Source organism: Varroa jacobsoni, unplaced genomic scaffold (genome assembly GCF_002532875.2).
Source record: "Varroa jacobsoni isolate VJ856 unplaced genomic scaffold, vjacob_1.0 scaffold_1142, whole genome shotgun sequence".
Classification (NCBI taxonomy): Eukaryota; Metazoa; Arthropoda; class Arachnida; order Mesostigmata; family Varroidae; genus Varroa; species Varroa jacobsoni.
Genome location: NW_019214044.1, coordinates 7,596 through 20,930, shown reverse-complemented (window position 1 = coordinate 20,930; position 13,335 = coordinate 7,596). Strand labels below are relative to the sequence as shown.

At 42.3% G+C, this 13,335-nt stretch overlaps 1 protein-coding gene across 6 annotated transcripts in view; it reads right to left on the bottom strand.

Annotated features, from left to right (window-relative positions):
- Positions 1-11,982, bottom strand: part of LOC111267055 (uncharacterized) — a 38,326-nt gene extending 26,344 nt beyond the window's left edge. For 5 of the 6 annotated variants that reach the window (XR_002684389.2, XR_002684390.2, XM_022845004.2 and 2 more), the window contains exons 1-3: positions 11,819-11,982; positions 9,238-9,610; positions 91-165 (exon numbers count right to left, since the gene is read on the bottom strand). Coding sequence is in view for 4 of the 6 variants with exons in the window: in XM_022845004.2 (XP_022700739.1) it covers positions 91-165; positions 9,238-9,522 (360 nt within the window). In the remaining 2 variants the exon portion in view is untranslated. Of the gene's footprint in view, positions 1-90; positions 166-9,237; positions 9,611-11,549; positions 11,748-11,818 lie in introns of those variants that run through there. The other variant, XM_022845005.2, reaches the window with a different exon arrangement.
- Positions 11,983-13,335: the final 1,353 nt, after the last annotated feature.

Here is a 13,335-nt window from a genome sequence, read left to right as displayed (position 1 = left end):
AGTGCCTGTACATCAATTAATATTAGCCTGCACCAAATGTGTATCTATGCTGGAATCTGTACAATATGTATTTTTCGCTAAATGCGTCACCTGTTCCGTTTTGCCGTTGTTACGCGAGCCTGGTCGAGAAACATTTTGGACAATTTTTAATCCTTTGCTGCTGATCTGGAAATGGAAAAGTCACACGTATATCGAAGTGTACATTAGCAGACGAATACGAACAATTTCCCTTTCTCTACTGTACACACTAAATAAATTAGAATCTGCACGCGGGAAAATAGACACGCAGCTACTAGCGAATTTCGGCTTAAGTTCTGTATTGATGTTATAATTCAATAGTTAGATACTAATAATTAACGTTTAATTAGCTAGTAAATAACGCATAATTCCATTAATGAATTTCTCTGAAAGCCATCTACTTTTTATGGAGGTTATGTTTTGGTAGTACTAAGGAGCATACAAATTTATGCGCTAAATAATTGTATAATTCGAATTGTTTTTATATGTCGTCGATGAAAAAGAAAAGCGTAACAACAACTGCACCGATTGAAATCAGGCCATATTTAAGTCAATGCTCGCTTTTCATTCTAAAGAGACACATCACTCCACTTGTTTTAGGCCAGCGACCTCTAGCGGTGTCTACCATCTCGCAACGACTACATATGTAAAGCGTAGAAACAATGTAATCATATAACTAACTATTCAACATTATAGTTTATCACCCCTTTTATAAACTTGTGAAGACATATATTCCGCATAATAATTTTAAATGATACCATAAAGTAACAACACAGTATACGAGAGAAAAGTAAGTTGACGATTAAAACGAATCTACATGAACAGTAAAAACATTCTGTCCTACACCTAAATCTCTACCGCAAGCTTACCCTAATATAGGCCTACTAGCCACATCTCCACTTTCCCTGTAAGACAGCATTCACAGTACAAGGATGACCACTACCATTTGTCCTATATTCAAGTAAAGTAATAACAAATTTAGCTTCACTTGTCCAACATCATCCTGAATAAACAAGAACAACTATAAAAATATCTATATATATATATACATAAAACATTTTACCGTTTTATAAGCTAACCAGCAATATTTGCATTAGAATTTGGGCTGTCTGAGATGATCGCCGTAAGGCAATAACGTCATTAGCATCTGGTATCATCATATGGACGGCTTTGCGTGTGTATTCGTAACTGTGCCATGAAAAAGGCCGGATACTATGCGTAGATAAACAATGCTCTAGGTAAGCCCACCTGCAATTATTAGTGGGTTCGAAAATTGCTATTTGGTTCAAAGTCATCGCAATAGCGGTTATCCACTATCTGATACTACCTGTTTCCAGGCTGTTTTGTATAACGGATAGATTAACAAGATGAGGAGATTGCCATAATACATTGCAGTTCATACGCTACCTGTCAATGAGCCCCATTTTTTTTGGTTGATTCATTTCTTCAGCTGATCTGTGAAAGTAGCTTATTTTTTCCGAAAATGGAAGATCGTGCAGTAGATATTGAATCGAATCAACTTGGCTTGCACTATATATATATATATATACATATATATATATATATATATAGAGCAAGCCAAGTTGATATATATATATATATCTGTATAAGTTTTTTAGTGAGTACGATGGTATAATATAATTTTCCTAAATATAGTACGTCCTGTAGGAAGTAGTTTCGGGCCAATCATAACACATCAAGATCTTGCATGGTTTGCGCAAGATTTGTTGGCAGGAAAGATTGCAATAGGCACAATTTACAAAACACAAGCGCCCTTATTTCGAACAATGGTTACCAATTTGTGTCAACCTCAATGTCATGCCGATGGTACTAATGTCAACTCAACGATCAGGTAATATGTGTCTCACAGGATGATAAAATCCAGCTTACGAATGATTTAATATCTATGGGACATTATTTCTTTTCTTTAATCTTCACATGTCTCTGAGCTTGTTAGGGTATACGTATTATAATAAACCGCATGCATGGCTTTTCCTTCATTTTTTTAATATAAAAAAATAATTCTTTATTTGCATTTTCTTATCATGATTTTAATTCGGTAAAAAGTAGCACTTTGTTGGTTTTGGCATTAGGACGTCTAGAGAATAAATGGCCTGCTGATTTCCTGGCGCAGACGAAGCAAAGATCCTCTGAGACCCCCTTCCCCTGGCTTGCACAATGTGACGTACAAGTACAACAAAAGCGACGTTAAGCTCCTCAGTATACTTAGCTCTATCCAATGTCTACTGTGGAATATTTATTTCTATCGTTATGATATCATCGTCGGTTCGGTACGACTAGTATCATAACTATCTTCGCGAGTTTGATGGCAGTTTAGTAGCAGCTATTTCATCAGCAGCGGTTACAGAATCCAAAACAAAACTAAAAGCCCCGATAAAAAGACCATAATATTGACGTGATCAACGCCAACGAAGTGTACGTCCACAACAAGAACAACAACAACAACAACAGCAGCAGCAGCAGCATCAACACCACCACCACCACCAATAGCAACAACAATAAGCAATAATAGCGCGTGCTATCGCATCGTAAAACCTCACCCCAAAACGACGATGTAACACGCCATAGATCAACGATAGGGCTCTCGCCCATATTACATACTGCTAGGGCTCCTAGAAATACGGAATTTGTGTTATTAAAAAATTCTTTTTTCTCAATATCAACAAAAACCATAACAGTATTAACAATAGCAGCCATAACAAAAGCAACAGTTCAGTGGGACTTTTTCTTATTTAATCACAAAAAAACTCGTTTGCTTTCGGCAGAACAGCAGACATTCGGGGGCCTAGAGCACTGTTAGAATGTTTCGGCAAGAAGCGCAAATAATGCTGTAGCCATGGCCGTCCCAAGATGTGTAACCCTCCTAACGTATCTAAGTGCCTCGTAACGTTTATACAGTGTGGTACTGTTAAGACGGGCAAAGTTTTTGAAATGTACTATTATACTATACTGATCTAAAGGCCTTTTTTTCTTTTAACATATTTTCGTGTTTTCGTATCGTCGTTCGTAAAGAGCTGCACCAGAGGAATTGCGGAGCAAAGCGGCTTGAGCTACCTATAATATTCAGCGAAAGACCACCGCCGATGCGATAAGCAGCAGTTACCCGCAAAGGCGATTATAGAACGAGATGCACGCACAGGAACAGAGGAGCTCAAGCGCTAAGCGCTCGAAAAGAGACGGGGAAAAACCATAAACGTCAGTATTTGTCACTATCAGTTTTTGCCACCGCTGCTGTTTTCACATGTACATTTGGGATTTTCAATAACGACAAAAATGATTACAATGGCCGCGTAGGCGCCAGCAGCACGCGATAAGGAATGCTACTGCTTATTACCCTAGCGAGGCAGTCTTTTGAAGGTGATCAACAGTTGGGTTGACTGTAGCTTAGAAGCGAAGCCGCTGCAGCTCTTGTCTGGAAGGAATATCAACGATAGCCTATGTCGGCGGAATCGTCATTGCTTCGCTGCCACTATCGTCCTGTTCAGCGTCGTCTGCTTGGCGATCATTGTTTCTATTCTGTTGTCCTTGTTGTTTGTGGTTGTTGTCGCTGATCTAATACTGCCGTTATCTTACCGTAGATGGTGTCGATTCTTCACAGAGATATTCTAATATTTGTTGCTGCTACTGCTGCAGCAGTCACCCTGCGAAATCGTAGCAGCAGTAGCCCTAAGGGAGGTCCAGCTGCCCTATCATCCTTTGGCAGTACCATGGTTTTCACATTTCTCCCTTACTCCTCGACCCACAAAATCAACGGTTTTCGCTATATCTGACATTCAGATGACGCTCATCCCGACGGACAGCAAAAGCTCCGTTAGTCCACTAGTTTCAGCTCCTGCCACTGACCAACCGTAACTGGTCGGGATTGGTTGTTCGTCATGCACTTTTCGCTTAATTGTCTGTTTCCTTGCCTTCCGCAAACTCCTATCTTTCTTCTATACACCCGTCTAACTGGTTATATATCTGGTTCCAAGGCTATTAGTCAAAAACATGCACGCGGGCGCGTCGTATGTGGCGCTTTTCTAGCGTCCACGCACGGAAACGAAACCACCCCTAAACAGCAACTGGTAGCGTAACTGGCACTAATAGAAATAAAATGAGCCTGCGCAATTGCGGCTGTATTGCGGCATGTCGGCGATTCGACATGGCTTCGTTCACTGGTCCCGTAAGCCGTCACCTTTTGTTTCCTCAGGACGTGCGATAAGGGCGCCCATCGTCCACGGCCAAATGAATACTGTTGTCTTGATGCGTCTGAGCACCGAACTAGGCAAAATAGGTAGCACCGGTCGCAGTTTTTAGGACGCGAGAACAGATCACATGTTTCGGTCAGTAGCCGTGATTTCGATGGCGCTTCGCCATATTGTCACTAGGAGCGCAGCAATATTTACGCAGTTCTGCGGGGGAACGGCCAGTTGAGCCAAAATAAGGCGAAAGGTGACTGCGATCGCAGGCGCTTGGACCTGTTCTTATTATTTGATCTTGCTTTGACCGCAGCTTGTTTGCTGTAGATCAGCGTCGCGCTCATGGTGACTGAACGGGCGAGCGCTAAGTGGGGGCCACATTGTCACAACGAAAATTTCACTTTATTACTTGAGCTGTTCAAGGCCCTGCGATGATTACTACTTGCTCAGTAGCGACAGAGCTGCACCTTAAGACAACAGGGCACCGAAGGACGGCTCGTTCAGTCCGTTGCTGTTATAGTGCTAGGTATGGGGAGTAGTAATCCGTATCTGCTGGTCACTGCCATTATTGCTGCTTCTGGTGTCGGTGGTGATAATGCGGCGGCAGTTAGAATTTGACTCTGTTTTGGCCAGACGACCTGAACAGCTACGTTGCCATACCACCACACTATTCCGTGATAATGATTTTACCCCTGTGCTATTGCGGTTATCTGGGGTTAGCATCAGTGGCCAGTCGCACCACGAGGACAATTCAATAGTCCGTCCTCATATTAAATTATTGGCCGCGTGCTGATTGCTGTTGTTTCCACTTCGACTCAGACATCGGACATCCGTCCGTAGCCTGAGTGGCCTGCATCTTCCGCTAGTGACACCGCGCTCTACATAGCAACGTAGAGCGAGGCTGTCGTTCGTTAACGACATGATCTAGTATGATTGAACACAAGCTCTGCTACAGGTTTAGTTACAGCGGTCCTAGTTTTCGTTTTTCCTGATCACTGACTGGCTGTCGTTAATATCATTCCGTTCGTGCTTCGTTTTTTTTTTTTTATCTTCTCCGTTTTCACTCTGGACGGGGCTGGTGCTAGTGCAACAGCTGGCGCCGCTACGGATTCGACGTCTGCTCTGATCCATTGCGACTACAACTATAGCCCCTGCTACCATTTCGTTCCCGACTCTATTATATCCTTCTCGTCGTTATTGCATAGAATATTCTATGATTCCCCATTCATTTCTTCCATCTTCAGTTCACTGCCGATAGCAACAGCGTCGACTCTGTCCAAATCGCTATTATTGACGCCATTGTCGTCACCGACACCGGTTCTATCTTCAGCATCCTCGGCGTTAACGATATGCGAAGCGATGTCATCTTCTCCGTCCTCGTCGGATTCGTCCGTTAACGCTGTCTTTGTCAACGAATAGGGCTAAATGGCGCAGACGCGGAAAACACATTGTTGCAGTTTTCAGTGGTGTATTGAAGGCCGTTCGTCTCTCATTAACCATAACATCGTTATATGGCTAGATCAACACAGTGAAGTGATACTAAGAATCGTAGAAAAACTATGTAGTAACTACTGTTGTCGCCGCTGTTACCAAACTGCCGACCATATTTTCGATAAATAGATGACAGTGCGGCTTGTTGACTCGGCGATCACTGGACAGTGACTCGCGTACGCGGATGATAAGGCTTCACTTAAGCTTCTACGTCTGACTCGGGCAGCGGAAATGGGGCCTATGCAATAGACAACAATGCGAGAAGACGGACGGCTATAGCGGATAACGACTCGATGTATGGGCAGCATTTATAAAGTGGCCTTTTTCTTTTGCGAATGCCATGCAAGTAGCACGACGACCCCATTCAATATTTGCGAAGGTGTTCGAAAAGGATGATGGGCATCATTCAACTTGTTAATATGGCTTCCTCTTTGTAGATTGTCTCAACTTGAATACGCTAGAGGATCACATGCGTATGGGCTGTAACCAGTACAATATGGCATTGCAGGCCTACTCTTGTCAATAGATGACATATGGAATAGTAACGTAGCGCCTAGTATCAGAGATTCTCGTTTAGCGTAGGAACGGACCAGCTTTCTCGAAATGAACATCTAACACGCTCCAACGTATAAAGCCAGTCGGTACCTGTTACACACACGACGATTCGCCTGTTTGATACGATATATATATCGTAGTCGACAAAATAGGAAAAGTAAGGACCAACGACGTGCTAGTACGTTTCTGAATATACGATTCGAAGTTCGGTTCGTTCCAAGTCGGAGTTTACTGATCAGGGATTCAGGTAAGCATTCATATTTTCGTATGGTAAATTCGTTCGATAATGATGAGATCCGGTGCGAAAAAATACAAATTACCGGTCCAAATCCTCTTTGTTTTCAAGGATTTCTAGAGCACTACACGAGCCTGACTGTTTCTATCGATCTGCCATCATCAACTTTGGCTCTTGTTAAAATACGACAGAGACAATTGTGCTAATTGGATTAAACAACTGCTAAGAGACACGTATGTGTTTATATTAAAACGCTAGAAAAAAATCCCTTTGTGGTGAAAAAATCGGACGGTGTAATATTTGTCGCATTAAATCCTACTCGTTTCGCATAGATACAATATTTTTTTTTGCACTTTTTGCATAAGAAGAGATAGGAGTAGTAATTCTTTTTCTTTCTAGTAAGTAATCGCATAAAAACGTTAATATTAGATGTTATTAAACTACTGTTTAATTGCTACAGACAGAGGAGATAAGCTTAGCGATACGGCAGTCTAGTTGTTGTCAACAATCTATAATTTATAATAAACATTCGCGCACATTGGCATACAGGGATTTCAGGCACTTTTTGGTATATTTTGGTAGTCTATCACTGAAGGCGGGTGTCACCTGCCTTCGCGTGTACAAGCTTCGAAGTTAGACTTAGATACAACGCTTGTTTTTAATAGAACTAAAACCGATGTCCGTACCAGTCAAATCGTCTGGCCAAATTATCAATTTGGTTTTCCCGTTGTCGAGTGTGTTGGTTACTGACTGTTACTATCAACCTGGCTTAGTACGAACGCTGACAAAGCAGCGCGAAGAGGGCTCGTATTAAAACAACTTCACCCTAAATGGCAAGAACAATAGTCCAGTTATTTGACATCTGAATAACTTCAATACTTCATATTATAGACACCGGTACAGTCTATTAGACAGCGCAGCTGTTCGACGCTGAATTGGGACAACCCGTACAGGTTTGTTTTTTTGTTCAAATCATTGATTTTGTGCTATATAATCGTGCAGTTGGTTAACGATCGAACATGGTATATAAGAGTTTTGTTTGCACTTATATAATGCTAACGAAATCCAAAGGCAACAAGGACTGTTAAGCAAACCAGGAACAGGATCCTCTAGCGGAGTAATTTGCTAGCAGAAAGTAACCTAAATTAATCACAAATTAGCGAATGTGTTACAATATGGCTACAGCTGCGTCGTCCGCTAGAACAGCATTGCTAAGGATGTCTTTGCCTATTCAGGATCGCGTCTCCCCGAATCGTCGACCGATGTCTATTCAGAGAAGAACTGTTCTTGCTTTATGACCTAAGCGAACCTTACTGGGCGATGATGACCTTAACAGCTTGCTAGCCGCCGGAACCGAATAGCAGAAATCATAATTATTATCCGCACCGCAACTGTTTTTGAAAAAACAGTTGCGGTGCGGACGAAGAATTGAAATTCTTCGTTTTAACGAAGGGCGAGAGTCCTTTTGCGGGACATCAGGTAGAGGGCCACCATTCTATGTTCCGACCTCAAGGTCTCTCTGGTATGTAAAATTAGAACGTTTTCATCTCTGCGCTCCTTGTACGATACCCGTGACCATATAAAGCTCGCCACTTTTCAATAGAATGTTAGTAATTACTTTTAGTCCGGCGAGACTGAATCAGTTGGTGATCCACCTATATAGATTGCATCCTCGGGCAGATCGCCGTTAATTACTTTATTGCCAGCGACAGATAACATGGCCCAAATATATGCTGTGATTCGTGACTGTAACCTCTTTCCGTTCGTGCGTGCTGCCGATAACATCGCTATTGTGGCCGCTGATATTGTTGACGTGACCTCGAAATCTACGAATACATTACGTGCCGGCAGAATTTGTTGAGTTACCACTGAATGATGTGTTTGATAAACGTTTAAGCCAATTATATACGTGCACTGTCAAGACTAGAGCCTCACTGAAATGGTTGGCCGTCAATAAGGAAGAAGGAAAAAGCTGTCGAGAGTGAAGAAGAAGAAGTATTGTATACAAAAAGACGAAATTTAGTCGGGAATCCTACTGCCAGAATGCTGAATGGGGGTTTGTTGGGTAAGAAAGCTATGACTGAAAACTTCGCTACCGTAGAAACGTCGGCAGTAAATGCAATCGCCACCGCTAAAATGGATACGCAGGAACCATTCAAGTCTAATTTCCGTAAGAACATAATGTTATCGCCTTTTCTGCTTGGCTCCCTGTGTGACAGCAGCTGTTGGACGACAACTGTTCCCTTTTTGTCGCGCTAATAATTCCGTCTGCGCCCAAAGTTGCTGTTGCCATTTTATCAAAATTGCTGACGGTCAAGCTTTCCAAGCCACCTTCTAATGTTAAAGCTCTTTCGGGGACTCGCACGCTAGCGTGGACGCGGTTCTTCGTCATATAAGCAAGCATATTACTATGATATTGGCATAACTTTGTGATGATTATTGGATATTGTTCTGTCTTCATTATGGATCAGCGGCAATATGTTCTTGAAAGCGTAGAAATTGTGCGACAAAACGTCGATCTAGTTTGCGAACTTGATCTGAGAAAAACCGTCTGGCGCAATTACTTGCAAATCAAATACGTGCCTCACTAAATACTTTACGATTTCATAAATTTAATTCATCCGGAACTAGAGTTGCTAATTTCATTGGCCTTCGGGGATATGACGTCGTTTAAGGTGCATAGAGGGAAATATGTCCTAAATGAAATACATTTAACATTACAGCTTAGACAGTACGCACCTGTAAAGTGACTTTGACGGGTTCGACGTCCTTCTCGCGTTCAAGAAGGCTGGCAAGTGCTGGGCGGAGAAACACGTCCCCTCGAAGCCCGCCGCTTTCTTGGGCGCCCAAAAACCAGACGTAAAACGAATGTTTCTTCATTGTTAAAACGGCAGATACTGGCAGGCCCCCGGCCAACTCTTCCATTGATTCCCCCGGCAACCCCTGGCCGGTAGTTTTTTTTGTTCGTTCTCGATCTTTATCCGGATTTCCGAATGGTCTGGAAAATATCCCTGCAGCAGGCATGCCAACTGCTCTTTGGAAACTCCGGCGTGGTACTGGAAATACCCCGAAAGCCCCGTTAACGTGCTCTGTCGAAAACTAATTTTTCCACCTGTAATAAACATTTAATGGGAAAAGAGAAGGATTAGACAAACGCTTATTCAGCTCTTTCCTAAATTGATACCTAAACGTCTTTTTACACCAGTTCGAAAAGTTATGTCCATGTTTATAATATTCGATATAAGACTTTTTTTTCCGCTTTTAACTTTCTTCCTCTTCGTAAAAAAGTGTCGGAAGACCTATATACAAACTATAATCTACAATATCTTTTATTACACGTTAATATCTATCCATCACTGATGTTCATCTGGTCTCATTCTAAATGTGTCCTTCGTAAAGTCGATATTCGGATTTAGGAAAATACACAGTTGATACGATTACTTAGAACAAGTCGGCCCATTACCTTATAAACAAAGCTGCTGTGGGCCTGCGCCATGGCACTAAATGACGTATTCAGATCTTCCATAAGAAGTTACCACCATTTCATATTTCTCAGTTAAAAAAAAAGTCTCCTATTTATTTGAGCCTTAACGTGGCCTTAACTATTAGATTAGTCGTATTCTGCGAATAGGCACTTGAAATAGTTATTATATAGCTTCAAATTACTCTATGGGTAAGAAAACGGTATTCGAACACCTTGAGGTAACTTTCAGCGTGATTTATCTAGAATAAATTTACAGCAGCAGACTGATGAACTTTCAATTGGCTAAATGCAGCCGATGCCAAACATCATCTAATGGTATAAAAATTTACGGATATTCACGTTAGGCGTAATGCGTGCCGTTGCGTGATGCAAGCAGTGTTTTTAACGGCTCTAAATACAATGGTATCTTAAAATCTACATTTGTTTCATTACGCTAAAATACTCGCCATGTACAAGTACTTCAATCGTTTTGCATGTACATTTTTCGGACAGGCAGAACGTTTGAACGTAGAAATTGTGTAGAGGTATAATTGGGTCGGGAGAAACTGTACAAAAACTAGAGAACACGGAGAGAGCGCTGCTGTCTTCAACGCGTCTCGTTCGATTAGTGAGATGCATTATATAACAAGAGACAAAGTATCATCTTATTTATGCGACGGCAAGCAGAAGTTACGCGTCAGATAATAGAAACAGTCGCTTCGTTTTCTTTTAAAGACGCTCCCATATGTTGAGGAGGAGCAGACAGGGATCAGATCCCCAGACCTTTTTTTTTTGTTGTTATACTGTTGCTGGTCTCATTTCACCGGGATAATGTTGTAATCATATTCAGATGATCGCATTCGCCCTGCCGAAGCGTTTCAAATCAAGCTGGTATCCATTGTTCATATTGATAGCCATAACAACACACAAATTTCTGAATATATAGCTGTTCCAATACCCCCGCTTTACTTGTAACGGAACTGATAACCGAAGTCTTATTTTTTTTTAACGCCTGATACACATCTGGATTTTACCAACCAATATGTTCGACTAATTTACGAAGCCATGGGTTTTTGTTGCTGAGAGTATTGATCTCTAAACAAAAGGATACTTACTTTTGGCACAGCTCTGGAAGCATGTTTGTCATGCGATCGTTTCAAAGGGAATTATACCGAAAGCCTTAGCGGTCCAGCTGTGCGGGCGCAGATGATTTTCATTTTTAGGTTCATCTCGTAAAAAGGTTCGGGGAGCGAGCGAAGATAAACCGTAAAGAAGACCTCACGTTTCGATTGATATGCGGATCTGACCCGTATTTTTTACGGGCATGTATTTTACGAGAGGCCTCCTGTGGCCTAATATTTTATGTAGGGCGTCGGCGGTGCGCCCATGTAATTTAATGGTTGTCACACAGAGGACCATGACGAATGACTAGCATACGTAACGCGTCTCCCTACAAAACTGAACACCGGGGGACCCCATGTCGTGAATTTCATTAGTATGATATCTTTTGGGATCTACAATAATTTTATCGTTATTGGTTACATATATAGACAGATGAATGTTTACATATGGGATGATCCAACCGTACCTTGTCATGTCGTCTCGCCGCAACGGCTTCAATAGAAATAGTAAAATTTAAGTAACGAAAAGTGAAAATTGCACATGAAAGCACCCTGTTGGCAACTACCACTTTGAACACTGCATACAGGGATATTATCGATTTAACGAGAGTCGTCATCGTAATGTCTATTGACTATTGGAGCGCGGGCTGTCGTCTGTTTCGAGTGCGCCATCGCCATGCTTCGGTTTGTAAATAGTTGCACAAGCAGATATATCAGTATGTTCATGCATACTAACCGTGGGAAAGCTATTTGCTAACAACAAAAGGACGCCTTCTGTCCGTTCTTGAAGAGTTCTATCTACCAAAGATCGCTTCCAGCCGTCGAGCTAAAACAATTAAGTAACACACATAACATGGTGGTGTTCGTGAAAAATTTTTAAAAACAGTTGAATATGAGGGACCGCTGCTCGGCGGTATGTGTTTCGTTTCTAGTCTTTACTTACCTACCCCTCGCTTATTATGTTTGTAAATATTACAATATCGAATCGGTGACGACCACTCTCATAGAAAGACGGCATAGAACAGTCATGGATAAAGATGCCGATCCACTGTGCGGGTTACCTTCTTCTGTGAGCTATAAGATCTAAAGGGGTACATCCTTGAACGTTCGCGCCTAGCTACTTATTTGGTGAATTGCAGCTCACGTCACGCGTACAAACCAACCTTCCCAGCAGCAGCAGCAGTAGTAGCAACAGGCAGAAGTTCGAAAACAGAACTACGCGAAAGCACTCAGCATTTCATAGAGAAAGACGATGTGAAATGAAGGGTGGCCCAAGTGCCTCAGCTGGCACAAACACCTCACGCGTCGAGAGAACGTCAGCGCAAAAGGAAGCAAAGAGAATGAACGCAAGAAAGCAAGCTGAAGTGTAAAAAAATTCGAACAGTGTAACCGCTTCTGTGGCAGTTATCTTGATCGTCGTACCTGTCAAAGATGTACTTTTCGACCTGCCACGTATAGCAATGGCAGACTGAAAATTCTACCTGATGGCCAGATACGCGATCTCAATAGGCTGGTGATAACAATAGGCAAATGGCAAGCGGATACAATCGGAATGACACACACGCGTACATATACAATCAGAAACAGTTCAGCGTAGCTCAGAAAAATATACATACACAGAATATCCGACCGCAATATTGCCACACGCGCGATGCGTGAAGTAAAGCCAACGATTTCACTGCTAGCTTCTGGCTGGCATAAAAGTACTTCTGTCCCGTATCCAAGTTCCTCGACCGCTGTCCTACCACTTCATCCCACTTGCAGGAACCCTAAGACGCTCATGGTTAAACGCAGCGCCAAGATCACATGATTATTATTATTATGGTGATACCGGTCGTAGCAGTAATAATCCCAGTCGTTGTGGTCACAGCTGGAACGATGATTGCAACGCGCGGCATTGTGAAGTCAATATACGCGCCACAACAGTCATGGCGTTCTGCTGGCGTCGACCGTTGCCTGATGGCGCTAACAATATCAGTAACATCAGCGACAGCTCTAGCCGCCGAGGACTGTTGCTTGGCATCGGCGACAGTGCAGGATGCTTCTAAGATGTCGGATTTGCAAGTGGAGATGAACTTAGAAGACCGGCTCGCAAGTTTCCTATGTTACCGCCATCACCTTAGCTTGCCTGAAAGTTTACGAATCGTGAGGTGCGTGATGGTTGTCAGACTGCCGTAGGCAGGAATAGTACGAATAATAGCCATTGCCGTGGATGAATTATTCTTGAAATGTGACGTGACTTTTTTAAAGCTG